This window comes from Monodon monoceros, unplaced genomic scaffold (assembly GCF_005190385.1).
Source record: "Monodon monoceros isolate NGI ecotype Baffin Bay Population unplaced genomic scaffold, NGI_Narwhal_1 Super_Scaffold_15, whole genome shotgun sequence".
NCBI lineage: Eukaryota > Metazoa > Chordata > Mammalia > Artiodactyla > Monodontidae > Monodon > Monodon monoceros.
In genome coordinates, this window is record NW_021703771.1 from 62099147 (window position 1) to 62114488 (window position 15342).

Sequence of the window (15342 nt, forward strand, 5' to 3'; positions counted from 1 at the left end):
AGCAGGTTCTTATTAGTTATCTGTTTTATACATATTAGTGTATACATGTCAATCCCAATCTCCCCATTCATCCCACCACCATCCGCCCCCCCTGCCACTTAAGAACTCTCTTATTTCAGTCTCCCACACCTCGTAAGGGCCTTCCGGGAAGGACCTCAGGCTTTTTTTGGTACACAGTTCCACAAACAAGTCTCATTCAAGAATATCGCATATGGTTTGAATCAGGCTTCTGGAAAACTGGCTTCAAGTTTGTGTTGCGTAGCAACTCAATATGAGAGAGAGGAAGCCTCAGCGATCTCTCACCAGATCCTGAGAATTAATTTTCATCCAGTGATGCCTTGTGCTCTGAAGTATATTGCTGGCTAGGAAATAGTGAATATTTATTAAACAAGTATGTTTAAAATGTTCTGTATGGAAACCACAGCAGGGCGGAAAAAAATTACCGATCATTCCTGTCTGTACGGTTACATTTTTCTCAATGACCACTAGATGGCATGTCTCATATAGAATTAGAAAGTGCAGGACTAAAGTGTGCTCTGTTGCTAAAATCATCAAAATAAATAGTGACTGACTACATGATTTGATAAGAACAAAGTGCAGCCATGGGAGATGTTTGTGAGTTTTGTTATTTTCCATGGTGTTCAATTTTATGTGTATCTAATCTGGGGAGATACAAGATTACACGCCAAACAACAAATCTGGTGCTTTGAGGCACATGGACAGGCAACCATCTCATACTTATTTATGATCCAAAGAGAACAGAATTGATCAAAATTATTAAAGAAAGAAAAGATAAAAACTTATGTTCTTATCCTATTTTTCTGACTAATTTTGGCTGGAGTCTGCGGGAAAACATGGGCAAAATATCATACTTACAGCATCTTGAAAACCGAAGAGCACCACCTGAACTTGACTAATGCCGTGGCTGTCAAAGTCCAGCTCCAGCTTCAGCTTGGACAGGGTGGTGGCTATGATCTTCCGGTCAGTGGACCTCACAAATTCTCCGAGGCTCGCGACGAGGGTTGTGATGTGCTCCCATTTTAGTTTAGGCTCTTCGGCCCCCTGTGAATAATAACCAATAATCTGTCTGTCGATCAGATGTATCTGTGCTGGATGTATCAGCCATGGGTCTGCCATCCCACAGCCGCTGCCAAGAAGAACTGGGCTTAGAAATGCCCCCCTGCTAAGGGGAAAGACCATATTTGAACTATATGGCTCCTTCCCTGGCAAAAAAAAAAGAGAAATTATCAGACTTTGGGAGGAAAGGCACCTGCCCCATACATTGTCTAACAGTCATGTTATAGTCAGATAGACAAAGCTCTGCCCAAACAGGGACAGGCTGGGGCCATAAGATCCCACTCTCAGAAATTTTAACTGGGAGCTAAAGAGAGATTCAGCCATAGGATCTCAGGCTCAAAGTCTGCCCAGAGAGATAAGTCATAAAATAGGGGCAATGGGACTTCCTGGTGGTCCAGTGGTTAGGACTTCGCCTTCCAATGCAAGGGGTGCAGGTTCAATCCCTGGTCGGGGAGCTAAGATCCCACATGCCTCATGGCCAAAAAACCAAAACATAAAACAGAAGCAATATTGTAACAAATTCAATAAAGACTTTAAAAATGGTCCACATCAAAAAAACTTAAAAAATATATAATAAAATAGGGGCAAGAGTACATCCAGTTATAAGGAAGGAAGGAAGCAGAAACAACTGAGTAGAGAATGATGATCAGTAGGGAGAGAAGTGGACGGACACAGCAATGGCACACCAAGTGGGCCAACAGCAACCGAGCCAGAGGAGAGATGTACAGACTCCTGGGGCTTGAAGGCCCTTGGAATCACACTCTAGTTTCAGCCTGTGTGAGGCGCAGCTAGGCGCCGTGGTTGGAATTAACCTGAAAAGGCCACTTCCCTCATTGCTACGTGTGTCTGCCTACATGTCCCCAGTCCTTCAACTGCCCTTAAAGCATGTCAATTCCTTGCAGTCAAAAGGGGCTTGCTTCAGACTCCACCCGGGAAACCTTTCCTTACCCACCGGTAAGGCAATCAGCTATAAGAATGGACCAAATGGATGACTTCACATATTAAAAATTAAATACAATATTTAAACAAATTCCCTCCCTCAAGTTGAACCTTTTTTTTTACTTTGAGCAAGGAACATTGCTTCCTTAAAGGAAACATAGTAGGATGCTATTTATCCTCATTTAACTTTAAGGAACAACTGGATTTTTATTATGCTCATTTCTATCTCATATTGCACATTTTGTTACTGCATCATTAAAATTAAATTCCTCAGCTGGGCTGTGAAAATTACAATTTCTAGGAGTCTATTAAAATAGGAGAGAAATGTCCCATCAAGTTCTTTCTCTCAATATATTTTCATTTGGGAGCTCCCTCTCATGTTTATGTTTTGATGAGAAAAGATTATATTAAAAAGCTTGAAAACTGTCATTAAGGGAATATTTTAAAATCAGACTGGGAACAGTTATAAACTTTGTTTCTTTTCTTACCACGAACTAAATTACAACCAAAGTAAAGATTCATAGGCAATATCACAGTAACATGAAAATATGTTCAAGAAGAGAGATGTGAGTTATTCAGAAATTGGAAGCTTATCTTAGTGAAAAATCAGTTACGTGTTTGCCAGCCGTTTAAATAGCAATCATTTTTTGGACGTTAGCTTTGTTTTCACAACAGAAAAACATGCTGCTTCTGGTTTTTGATGCCACTGCCCTACAAAGGAATGCTGTCTACCCTGGGAAATGTTCTTCTGTCTGGGATATTTCATCACGTACCTAATGGTTATTTCTGTTCTCACTCCTGCCTCCCCGTGTACACTCATTAACGTGCCTTCATGAACAAGCATCTTAGGTACCAGGTGAGACTGATTCAGTATCAGAAAGTAGCATCTGACAGCGAGCCTTTCCTGAGCACCCAGAGGACCGTCACAGATTCTCCTGCAAAGGGGCCTCTCTCTTCTTTATCCCTTAAACTTCCTTAAAAATGGTGAGTGGATTTCAGAAGGATGTTACAGATTGAAAGGGCTTTCATGGGCCGCTTTGAGGACCTGACCAACATCTACCTTTCAGTCTTGTTCTAAAGGGTAGGCTTAAATGTAAAGATGTATCTATTACTTGAAATATTTAATACAATGAAAAGACTTATTTCCATCTGGTAGTAGAAGAGAATTTAAGATACTAGATAACTGTTATTAGCCTGCTTGATAATGATAATAATAACAATAATAGTTAACATTTGTGGTATACGTTCTATCATTATCTCAATGATTCATGATCTTAGTTACTCCTCATAGCAACCCTATGAGGTGAATACCATTGTTTCTTCTATTTTATGGATTAGGAAATTCACCTCAGAGAGGTTAAATAACTTGCTCAAATCACACAGCCTTTATGTGGTGGAACCAGGCCTCAAAGTCAAGTTGAGGCTGAACCCAAGCTCCTAATCATTACCTTCTATTGCCCCAATCAGCTGGATGAACCAGCAGTAACCTTGGGGCAGAACCTGCTCTATCACAAGATCACCATGGGATGCCACAGGAAAGGGTTCATAGAGTCCCCAGCAGTACAGTCAGAAGCACCCTGTCTATCCCTTGACGATTCTGGATTTACTAAGTGATTCTGACCTCAGAATCACTTCTGGTCCCCACTGGTCACTTCATATTGGTGCACTGAGGCATGCCCTCTGACAGTCGCTTTTAAGTTTTTCTTTCCTTTCTCCTTTTTTTTTGCAGTACGCGGGCCTCTCACTGTTGTGGCCTCTCCCGTTGCGGAGCACAGGCTCCAGACGCGCAGGCTCAGTGGCCATGGCTCACGGGCCCAGCCGCTCCGCGGCATGTGGGATCTTCCCAGACCCGGGCATGAACCCGTGTCCCCTGCATCGGCAGGCGGACTCTCAACCACTGCGCGCCACCAGGGAAGCTCCCCTTCCTCCTTTTATAGAGAACATTCAAGCGTGCTTAAAAAACTAGGGAGTCACAAACACTTGAATAGGATTAACCAACTCCAAATTTAAGAATTTCAGCATGGTCATGAAACCTGCCAGGTTCTTTGCTGAGGGCTGGGACAACGACACTAACCAAGGCAGTCCCTGCCCTGATGGATCTACAGTCCAGCAGGGAGACAAAGAAAACCCCCAAACAAGCAGATACTTTCTGTATTAGAAAAGCACACTCATTGGGGATGATTACGAGATTTAAGCAATCCCTGCGTTCTGTGTTTCTGACCTAAAACAGAAGCCTTCATTCCACAGTGGCTGCTGGTGATTCCCTCCCCCAACCCAAGCCCTGTCCCCTCCCCTGGTTTATGTTTCTCCCAGCACTTGTCACCCTCTGGTGTAGCAGTGGGGAGAGCAGTGTGGTACTTGACGGCACAGACCCTGGAGCCAGGCTGCCTGTGTTCAAATCCCGACTCCATCACTTATATGTCCTCGGTGAGTTACTCAACAACTCTGTGCCTCTGTGTCCTCATCTGTAAAATGAGGATACTAACAAAACTAGTGCTGTAGGACTACTGTCAAGAGGATTAAGTGAGTAGAGACACAGGAAATACTAAGAACAATATCTGGCCCATAGAAAGTGTTTGCTAGAATTACTATATATTTACCATATAGAGAAACATATATGTAACACACATAGTATGTAGCAACATATAACTATATACTTAACTATGTTTGTTACTATATATTCAACTACATGTTTACTGTGTTTTTATTGCTTTTCTTCCTCCACTAGAACGTCAGCTTCAGTGGGATGCAGATGTTTTTTCTATTTTGCTCACTATAGTGTCCCCAGCACATAGAACAGTGCCTGGCATCTAGTAGATGCTCAATAAGTATTTGTTGAATGAATGACCTCCAATTACTGCCCAGTTGTTCCTTCCGTCTAAACTTGATTCCCCTTCTTATCTTATGCCATCCGATTCTCAGTCCTTGAATGACCACAGTAAACAGACAGAAAGGCAAGAGTGACAGCTAAAGGTTCCAGACTGCTTCTGTCTCCTCCACCTCTCCAGACTCTTGCACGGCATCCTCAGCACTCATTCTACCTCCAACTCAGAGGCCTGGCTGCCCCTCACCCCAGAGCACCTCCCTTCTGGGCCTCAGAGTCCCTGCTCGCTGGAGGCAGCTTCCCTTAAGGACCCAAGTCAGAGTTTTCCCAGAACCTGGAAATTTCAGTTCTCCCTGTACCCAGAGACCCTGATGACACACACATGGCCTTTCAGCTCCTCCTACGGGATCTAACGATGTGAACATTACAGAATTCCTAAGGCGATGGAATCAGCAGAGAAACTTAGTGGGGTTCTGGAGACAAAGACAAGCAGGGGCTACAGAGCAAGAGCTGAGAAAGAGCCTGGCTCCCTTTACATCCCAGTAAAAGCTGAGAACAGGTAAACTGCTAGACTGAGACTAAAACTTGACCCAATCCCTCCAGCTCCATCCATTTTTGCAGCTATTTTCCTAGGACAGAAGGGAGGGAAGAAGTTATGTGTCATCCACAATGATCAGAGAGGGACAGGTGGTGGCCACAGGTGCTAAAGCAGGTACACAAGTCCCTGACGCCAACAGAACTGAAAGAAGATGCAAGTGTCATGTCTGGGCCAAGCATGTCTGGGAGGTTTACACCCACAGGGGGCCTGAGCTTCTGCTCCGGGCACAGGAGGCATCACCTACAGCTTGGAGGTGGGGGAAACCCTATTTCCACTGGGGCAGAGTTCAGAGGGGATTCTTCCTCATTTCTGTAAACAGAATCCCAGGGAATACATTTTCCCAGGTATTATGGATGAAACAGTGCCATTCCTCCCACCCCCCAATTCATGTTTTTAAGCCTTAACCCCCAATGTGACCGTATTTGGAGACAGGGTCTTTAGGAGGTGATTAAGGTTAAGTGAGATCATAAGGGTGAGGCCCAAATCCAATAGGATTAGTGTTCTTATAAGAAGAGGAAGAGACACCAGGGGCACACAGACAAAAAAGGGCAGGTGAGGACACAGCAAGAAAGTGGCCATCTGCAAGCCAAGGAAAGAGGCCTCAGGAGAAACCAAACCTGCCAACACCTTGCTTTTAAACTTCCAGTTTCCAGAATCGTGAGAGAGAAATTTCTGTTGTTTAAGCTACTGGGTCTAAGGTATTTTGTTACGGCAACTTAGCAAACAAATACATCAGGGAAAAAGAATTTGACTGACCAGCTTTGTTTTTTCATAGCACGAATGGCCTCCTGGCACGCTAGATAATTTACTTATTATTGCCCATCACCTGCCATCTAATTGTAGCCCTCCAAGCACAGGGGTCTCTGTTGAATTTGTGATGTTTCCCAAATGCTCAGAGAAGCCAATGGCAGGTACCCTCATGCTAATATCAGAATTAGCAATTCACATGGCTCAGTGCATGTTTATTGATTGAATGAATAAACAAATGAATGAAGGGTGAAAAGGCGTGTAGGGACCAGCTGGAACTTCATCAACATGAAAATTTTGCTGCTGACTTAAAAATAGCTTATGTTCAAAAACGCAGTTTCTGTGTTAGGGATCTGCCTATCCCTGGGGTGGGTTTGTTTTATCATCAGGAGAGCAGCAGCTTCCTCATGTCTTCATATCACGTGTGACAGTTCCAAGTGGTTATGACACTGTTAAAATAGGGGAAATGAAGTCTCCATGAGGGGTTTTACCTGAGCCAAAGATTCCATTAAGTTTCTCACAACTTTGTCTTGGTCTTCCGTCAGGATCCTGTGAAGCGTGGCCCGTCTCTCACTGTCCTTCCTCAGCATAAAGAATCCGGAATCTTTTTCTTCAGGAGAAGGTGGAGCGCTGTGGTCTTCAAAATTTTCGTCAGGGATGCTGCAATAATTCAGACAGCACAAATCACAATTTTCTTCACAAAATGACACAAAACATACTTCTCACCCAAAACAAGCCAGGTCTTTACCCCAGAAAGAGCGTCCGTATTCCTTTGACATCTTTTTCTCCGCAGGACTTGGCTCTTGTTTTGAAAGAGAAGGGATCCACCTTTAACTCCGTGTCTGGAGAAACCGAGCCGTACTCACTGCTACTGCTGGTGTCCTCCACCAGGACAGGCACTGGCAGGGAGATGCTCCTAAGATACTCTGCGTGTCACGAGAGGGGGAAGGAGACGATTAATGCTTCTAAGAACGTGCACACATGGACACACCTATTCAAAGACAGCAAGATTATTTGTCAGGTGTCTCGTTTCAGTGAGTAGCAAAATAACGCTTCGTAAGAGGCTGGTCGTGGGACCACGGTGCCTCCCAATGCTCAGTGTAACCCATGCAGGGGGTCGGCTAGGAAAGGGCCTTCTGGGCTCTGAAAGGAGTATCTCAGGGATGTGAAACTGGAGGAAGCACCAGGCCCAGCAGTTCTGGGTTCTGAGCCCTTCGTTTTTATTGTCCTCCTATTTGGAAGGTCATTTATGAGTCTTAGTTTTCATATCTATAAAATAAAGGACCAGATCCATAATTTGTAAACTGTGTGCCTCAGGAGTTTAAGGTTCACCTATTTCTTGGGGCTGCCTTGGGTGGGGTGAGTGAGTAGGATTCTGTGATTCTAGAACAGAGGTTCCAACCCTGTTTTTCCTGAAACAAATATGTTCTTTCAGTCATATATCAGGGCTCTGCTTAAGGATTCATATTAAAAAAAAAAAAGGTTCTTTACTAAACACAGATTTTGGAAACTAATGGACTAGATGATCTCTTAGGACTTTCCCAGTTCTCAGACATTATGATTCTATAACAAATGTAAGCTTTTATTTTACTTTGATGGAGACTGAACTGGCACAATAGGAGGTGCCTACGTTTCATCAAATACTGGTTTTAAAATAAGTAATTTTTGCCAGAAACATCTTTATCAAGCAAATCAATGTCTCAGGCCAAGAGGGCAGAACAGAAAGGGATGGGTCACTGGGAGATAAAAAAACATCCAGAGAATTCAGGAGGCCTGGAAGAAGTTCTGAGAGAGGAGGAACAGGGGGGTTTTTGGGACAAGGAGAGGGGAGGGCTTCCCTGGTGGCGCAGTGGTTGAGAGTCCGCCTGCCGATGCAGGGGACACGGGTTCGTGCCCCGGTCCGGGAAGATCCCACATGCTGCAGAGCGGCTGGGCCCGTGAGCCACGGCCGCTGAACCTGCGTGTCCGGAGCCTGTGCTCTGCAACGGGAGAGGCCACAAGAGTGAGAGGCCTGCGTACCGCAAAAAAAAAAAAAAGAAAAAAAAAGGAGAGGGGACTTTTGGACTGTGGTCTACAATTCTAAACGAGCCACTGGGCATGGGCAGGTCACAGCAAGAAGGGACCAGCAATAATAGTCATAATAACCACCTTATGGCAGTTGCTAAGCATCTCACACATGTAATCATTTTTAATAGTTACAAAGACCCATGGGCAGGTTGTCTAACTGAATCCACTGGACAGATGAGGTGACTAAGGGTAAGTCATTTCCAAGGTCCCCCAGTTAATGCGTGAACCCAGCTCTGACCCCAATGCCCATCCTCTTAATTCTGACTCTGTAAAATCTTAAGATTCTAAAATATCTTTTTTTTTGGCCATGCAGCACGTGGGATCTTAGTTCCCCAATCAGGGATCGAACCCGTGCCCCGTGCAGTGGAAGCGCAGAGTCTTAACCACTGGACTGCCAGGAAGTCCCTTAAGATTCTAAAATATCTTAAGTTAGACTCTAAAGTCAGAGCAGAGTCCCAAATGCTCTTGAGTCATCCTGAGTGCAGAGGGGGGAGGGCGTGTGGGAAAGGTGACCCAGAGTTGAGCAGGTGGACACCTTCCATCTCATGCTTGTTCTAAGGCACATGCTCACCGAGAGGGCTTGTGGGCAAAACGATCAGCTTAAATTCTCTCTCTCTAGCTCTCTCTTGCCAAGTGTGTATAGTTGAGTTCACATAATTTAAATATGTGCGTGATGAGAATGTTTCCTAAAACAAAAACCGACCCATATGGAAGGGATAAAGCTATCATGCATTGAGCTTCTGGGCATGGCTCCAGCCTCTTTTGGTATATATTTTTTATTTTGTTCTCAGAACTAAATCTGTGAAGTAGGTACTGTTCTCAACATAGAATGCCTGATGAAACAAGTAAATTCTGCATGTCACACATTTAGAAAGTGGCTCAGTTGGGATCAGAACCAACTTCCAACTGAGTCCAAAGTGAATCAACTTCTGCTTAAGTCCAAAGTCAGTGCCCATTTTATGACACCAAAAACAGGCTGGTCGGGAGGCTGTGGCACACCCCGGGTCCACCTTGTGAAACGCAGTGACTGCCTTCCAGCGTCTAGGCTGCTTGTGGAGAAAGGAAGAAAGGGAGGGGCTTCTCTTCACAGAGTTCTCCTTGACTCTCAGAATTGATGGAGGAATCTGGAAAGGCTGTGGCCAAGAAACCCCAATTACTGGGCCTCTTCTCTGGGCCGAGGCACCTTAAGGAACCTTAAGGAACCTGCAAAAGACTGCCCCTGGCCTGTGGGAGAATGCACACGACGCTCACAGTGGACGACCATTAAACCCCCTGCCTACGTGATCAACAGCTCATCCAACTTAGGAAAAGCCAAAGCCATGGTCATTTCTTTCCTGTTCCTTGAAATGCATTAGTTGATCTTCCTAGAGCAAATTTACCTTCCTAGTTATGATCTGCAAAGGCCAATATTAAAAATCACAACTTGTCCTGACCAACTAAATCCAGAGAGAATATAGGACGCCAAAGGTGATAGAGGAAGGTGTCTGGCATTGAAATTTTCCACAAGAAATCCATTAGGTGGCCAACTGGCTCCTCAATAAGAAAGTATGGACTCCTCTCAAATTGAAGATTTCAAAAACAGTCACCATCTTCCATTTAGGGAGGAACAATGGAAGCCTCTCTCATGAAGGAGAAAGGTGAGGGGTTTTCTGAAGGAAGGAACCCAGCCAGGCTTGCAGCCACACATCCTTAGTACCCAGAGGAGCCCCTCCATGTAAGCAAGGAACAGAGGATGAGGCTCTTTGACAGGCAATCTAGAGCTTAACTGTGATGCACCAAGCTTCAGCTCAATGGACAATATAAAATTAAACTCACCATTCGATCCAGCTGAAAGAGCTGTGGAAAGAAAAGCAAACACAGCAACATAAGCACGCGTTGGGTTTGTTGTTAAGCTAAGAAATCAACAAAAAATGAAGTGAATGCTTGAAATGGGATTGATGTCCTTTCCAGACATTCAGTCTGCCCATGTCATCCCACATAATCCCCAAAAATGCTAACAACAAACAAATCATTTGCTTGCTTTTTTTTCTGGAATGAGTTATGGAAATTATTGCAAAAAGACAATTTATATTTTTACACTGCTATTTTATTTATAACTGGCGATCTTCTCCTTTTTTTTTTTTTGAGGGGGGATTAATTATTCAGAAAGATAGTCTCCTCTAAGAGGCAATGAGTGTTTTCTACTACCTAAAATTGAAAGAACATATTATCTAGATGGCTTAGAAGTTTAACAGCTCTGTAATAGCCCTATAGCCCATCTGTGGTAATTTGGAGTTTCAGCTTGAAAAGGCTACATTCCACCCCTTTAACTTTGATCTTTGTATCACCAATGCTAGTATATAGATGCTTATATTCTAGTTCCCTCCTAACCATGTGATGGAAGATTATTATGTGTGAGGCCCTAGCATTTGTGAAACTGATGGTAACACTGCTTCCTGACCAGTTTTCAGTGATGTCTTTAAGCAAATTAGCTTACTTCTGGAAAAATCTTTCACCTTAAAAGTTTAGGATTTAGTGACTCTGACCTATACCCCCTTCAAGGCAACGACATACCTGAAAGCTTAGGTTGTGTCTTTTTCTTTTTGCTTGAAACTTTTAAGAAATCATCCATAAGCAAGTCGTTAGCACAGTCTCTCTTGTCAGGGTCTGGTTCAAAACATTTCAATATGAACGCTTTGGCCTCTGCCGACATGGACTCTGGGATCTCCGGGTGGACTTTAAACATTCCCACCTAAGACACAGCACAACGTGACTTCTGAGTGACCATCTTATCCCATGGGCTCTGGGTTGCATAACCTGGTCACCTAATGCAACAAGCTCCTTTATCATATACTACAAATTCATGGCTTTTCTCAAAGTGAGACAGGACTTGTTTTCTGTAGGTTATGGAAAGTTTCCAGAGCACTTTTGTAAGTTTATCAATGACACAGGCATAGTAATTAGCTTAAGATAGTAGACAGCAGCACTATAAAGTAATAATTCAGTCCTCAAAGTTTTGTGCTTGGCTTTTCCATTTATGAGATTCACTGAATACTCCCAGCAACCCAGTGGATTAAATATTATCCCTGTTATAGCAATGAGAAAAATGAGGCTCACGGGTGTGAGGTTATATGCTTATGAAAAGGCAGATCTGGTATTTGAACCTTCATTTGTTTGGCTTAAAGCATATGTTGTTTCTCCTGTGCCATGGTTTGTGAATGTTTTCCCTGTCTCAAATTGCCTACATTAAAAGAGATATTTAAAAATACTTAAAATTGGGACTTCCCTGGTGGCACAGTGGTTAAAAATCCACCTGCCAATGCAGGCGACACAGGTTCGAGCCCTGGTCCAGGGAGATACCACATGCCACGGAGCAACTAAGCCCATGTGCCACAACTACTGAGCCTGCACACTAGAACCCGTGAGCCACAACTACTGAGCCTGCATGCCACAACTACTGAAGCCCGCGTGGCTAGAGCCCGTGCTCTGCAACAAGAGAAGCCACCACAATAAGCCTGCGCACCGCAACGAAGAGTAGCCTCCACTCTCCGTAACTAGAGAAAGCCCGCGCAGCAATGAAGACACAATGCAACCAAAAATAAATAAATAAAATAAATAAATTTATAAAAATAAATAAATAAAAATACTTAAAATTAAACAGTTTTTCTATAACAATGAGAACTTTCTTCTCATTGACGTCGCTCTAATTTTTTTTTCAGTAATGTTTTCATGTATTTAGTACAGAGAAAACTTCCTAAGGAAATCTTCTTTGTTATTAAATAGCTTATATGAATTTATTATTATATAGATAATAAGATATAATTATCTGTAATCATTATAAAGCCTTTACTATGTGTCAGACACTGTTCTAAGTGCTTTGCACATATTATCTTATCCACTCCTCAAAGCCCTTTTATTAGATAGGTACTATTTTTATACCCATTTTATAGATGAGGAAACTGAGACACAAGAAGGTTAAGTAATTTACCTAAAGTCATCAAATAGTTTGACTGTGTCAGAGCCTGGATTCAAACTGTGCCAGAGTATGCTATCTCATCTAAAGCATGTTGTATAATAATCCCGGCACCGTGTGGGTAACAGAGGAGCATTTCAGAGTGAAGTCCTAGAGACTGGTGAAAACTTGAAAGACTGGCCAAGAAGAGAAAGACATCCATTCAGGTCCAGAAAGGCAGCTCCCTGAGCAGCTCTCATTGTTCTTTCAGGTTTGGTTACACTACTATTTCTGTATCAGCAGTAGCCTATCATATTGTCTCTTAAAGTAAACCAAGCTTTGTACAAACACAGAAGGGTATGTACTACGTGGTCCCTCATAAGAGGCTATTCACAAACGGAGTAAGTACTAGAAACACGATCAGTGGCAGGGAAAGGAATAACAAATTATGATCAAAAGTCCGATGCCTTAGAGAATAGCAGACATGTGAGCTTTACTTCTTGGGAAACAGGTGCTCCGCTTAATGTTCTTCTGGCTTGGTGGAGTGGCAGGTGAGGACTACAGGGATTCATGGGCAGGTCATTGTTTGCCCAGGACCCGGATGGTGAAGCTGTGGCCCCTGGGCTCTCTCAGGCCTATTTGCATATCATGTGCTCCCTATTTTGAAAGATGGAGCTGCTTCCTTTCCCACCCCCAAAACAGTTACTAATGGGCAAATTAACAGGCTAGAAGAGTAGATAGATGAGAATAAGTTTGATGTACTTAAAATAGAAACTATGCCCTTTTATCTACGGAGCCTTCAAACTATTATGATAGAGGAGTAAAGGAAAATATGTCTTTAATACCTAAATGGAGAAAACATGTTTTTATATCTCCCTCAGTGGAAGATTTTTCAGACTGTGTTTCCCAAAGAGCTTAAATCGTCTTCTGTGGAGTGATGTGTTATTTATACTGCATTGTGAAAGGGCAGTCACAGGAAGTTACACTGAATCTCACTTTATAGTTGGGAAAACTAATGTGGAGAGAGATGCTCCATGTGAGGCAGAGGTGTTGACCAGGGGGAGTGAATCTTGAACTTTATATCTTAGATTGTGCTTACTTAGGCTCCTTTCATTTTACCTAAAAAAATATGACATACACACATGGAACACCCAGGAGCTCTGAAGAGCTTTAACCACTGGTTTTTAAGACATTTAAGACATATGAAATGTGACCTTGAACATAGCTGCTTGTGGTTCCCCCAGTTCATAAAAGGGTGGTTTTCCAGTGGCCATTTCAATGATTGTGCAGCCCAAAGACCAAACGTCTGCTGCTTTCCCGTAGCCTCTTGGTCCTTTATCTATTATTTCTGGTGCCATATACTGAAGGGTACCTGCACATAATTCAAACACAGTTACACTTTAAAAAGAGAAAACAGATGAACACCTAATGACAGTTTCAATTTCTTTATATAAATAAGGTAACTTTAAAAGCCTGATTCGGAAAAAAAAGAAAAAGCATGATTCGGGTCTTAATAGCTCATCTTCTTTGAATTCCAGTTTTTTATGCTGTTAATAAAAGGGGAAATAGCAGTTTTCATAATGGATTTCACTGGTGACATAAAAACAGCATACTAATATTATCTGTTTACAAATAGATACTTTCTCCTTTCCTAGATTGTTGATTATAATTGAGGCATCATTTCACTGGGACCTCTTAGAAACTTCTAACAATCATTTGAGAATAACAGAAAATATATCAACACACATTTTTCTGCAATCAGTTTTTCAAATACATGAAGACTCCCTTTATGTATACTTCTAATCTTTTCCAGGAAATATTTAGGTCATTCATCCATTTCCTTAGTCTGTTATTTCTCAATTCCTGACTGAATGCTCAGTTCTTCTGCTTTCATTCTCATTTCTTAATCATGAAAGCATGAAGATTCTGAAAGTCACTGTTAAAAATAATGTAAATAGGGGCTTCCTTGGTGGCGCAGTGGTTTAGAATCTGCCTGTTAATGCAGGGGACACGGGTTTGAGCCCTGGTCTGGGAAGATCCCACATGCCGCAGAGCAACTAGGCCCGTGAGCCACAACTACTGAGCCTGTGCGCCTGGAGCTTGTGCTCCACAACAAGAGAGGCCGCGATAGTGAGAGGCCCGCACATCGCGATGAAGCGTGGCCCCCGCTTGCCACAACTAGAGAAAGCCCTCACACAGGAATGAAGACCCAACACAGCAAAAATAAATAAATTAATTAATAAACTCCTACCCCCAATATCCTCTAAAAAATATATATATAATAATAATAATAATAATGTAAATAATTTTGGGTGTACGTTATTCTGTAAATCTAACATACGTGGCTTCTGCTGTGAGCCTGTGGTCCATGGATAACAGATTTAATGGGTCAGACAGGTCATGAGCCATCAGTATAGACAAACCACCAGAGTTTAGAAGAATAGAAAGAAAAAGAGAGGAGATTTAAAAGGCTTCATGGAATCAGAGAGTCATAGAGTGTGGTATGACGCAAAGAGCATTAAGTGGGGGCCAAGAACTCCGGCTCTAGTTCCGGCTTCGTATATCCCAAGTGGACACTCAATTGCAATTGTCTCATTGGCTCAAACTAGAGGCTAAATTTATACATCTAACCTGCAGTGATTTCTCAAAGTCCAGCAATGAGTCAGGAGTGTGAACAGGAACAGATAATTGCATATCCCTGGTTTCTGATATACTCACACAAATGATATAACCCATCCAAGATGCCATAATGAATTATTTCAAGTTCTGAGGCATTTGCCAAAAGAGCCACTTCAGTATTTTCTGATTCATAACCAAAGTGACAGACATTTTGATAAATACAGGCAACACCTTTTATGAATGCCCCATGCCTGATTTATAGGTGAAAACTGCTACACAAATTTCCTCTAAACAGTTCCTATAAAATCCACTATCAAAGGCTAGAAACTGGCTGTGTTTATAAAAATAAGGAGGGCTTCCCTGATGGTGCAGTGGTTGAGAGTCCGTCTGCCAATGCAGGGGACACGGGTTCGTGCCCCGGTCCGGGAAGATCCCACAGGCCGCGGAGCGGCTGGGCCCGTGAGCCATGGCCACTGAGCCTGCGCGTCCGGAGCCTGTGCTCCGCGACGGGAGAGGCCACAACAGTGAGAGGCCCGCGTA

At 43.0% G+C, this 15342-nt stretch overlaps 1 protein-coding gene across 5 annotated transcripts in view; it reads right to left on the bottom strand.

Annotated features, from left to right (window-relative positions):
- Window positions 1-15342, bottom strand: part of MAP3K5 (mitogen-activated protein kinase kinase kinase 5) — a 207597-nt gene that overhangs the window by 21703 nt on the left and 170552 nt on the right. For all 5 annotated transcript variants that reach the window (XM_029223390.1, XM_029223393.1, XM_029223392.1 and 2 more), the window contains 6 exons: window positions 13398-13555; window positions 10806-10983; window positions 10068-10088; window positions 6934-7111; window positions 6677-6845; window positions 877-1062 (listed from right to left, as the gene is read on the bottom strand). In XM_029223390.1, the coding sequence (XP_029079223.1) occupies window positions 877-1062; window positions 6677-6845; window positions 6934-7111; window positions 10068-10088; window positions 10806-10983; window positions 13398-13555 (890 nt within the window). The remainder of the gene's footprint in view (window positions 1-876; window positions 1063-6676; window positions 6846-6933; window positions 7112-10067; window positions 10089-10805; window positions 10984-13397; window positions 13556-15342) is intronic.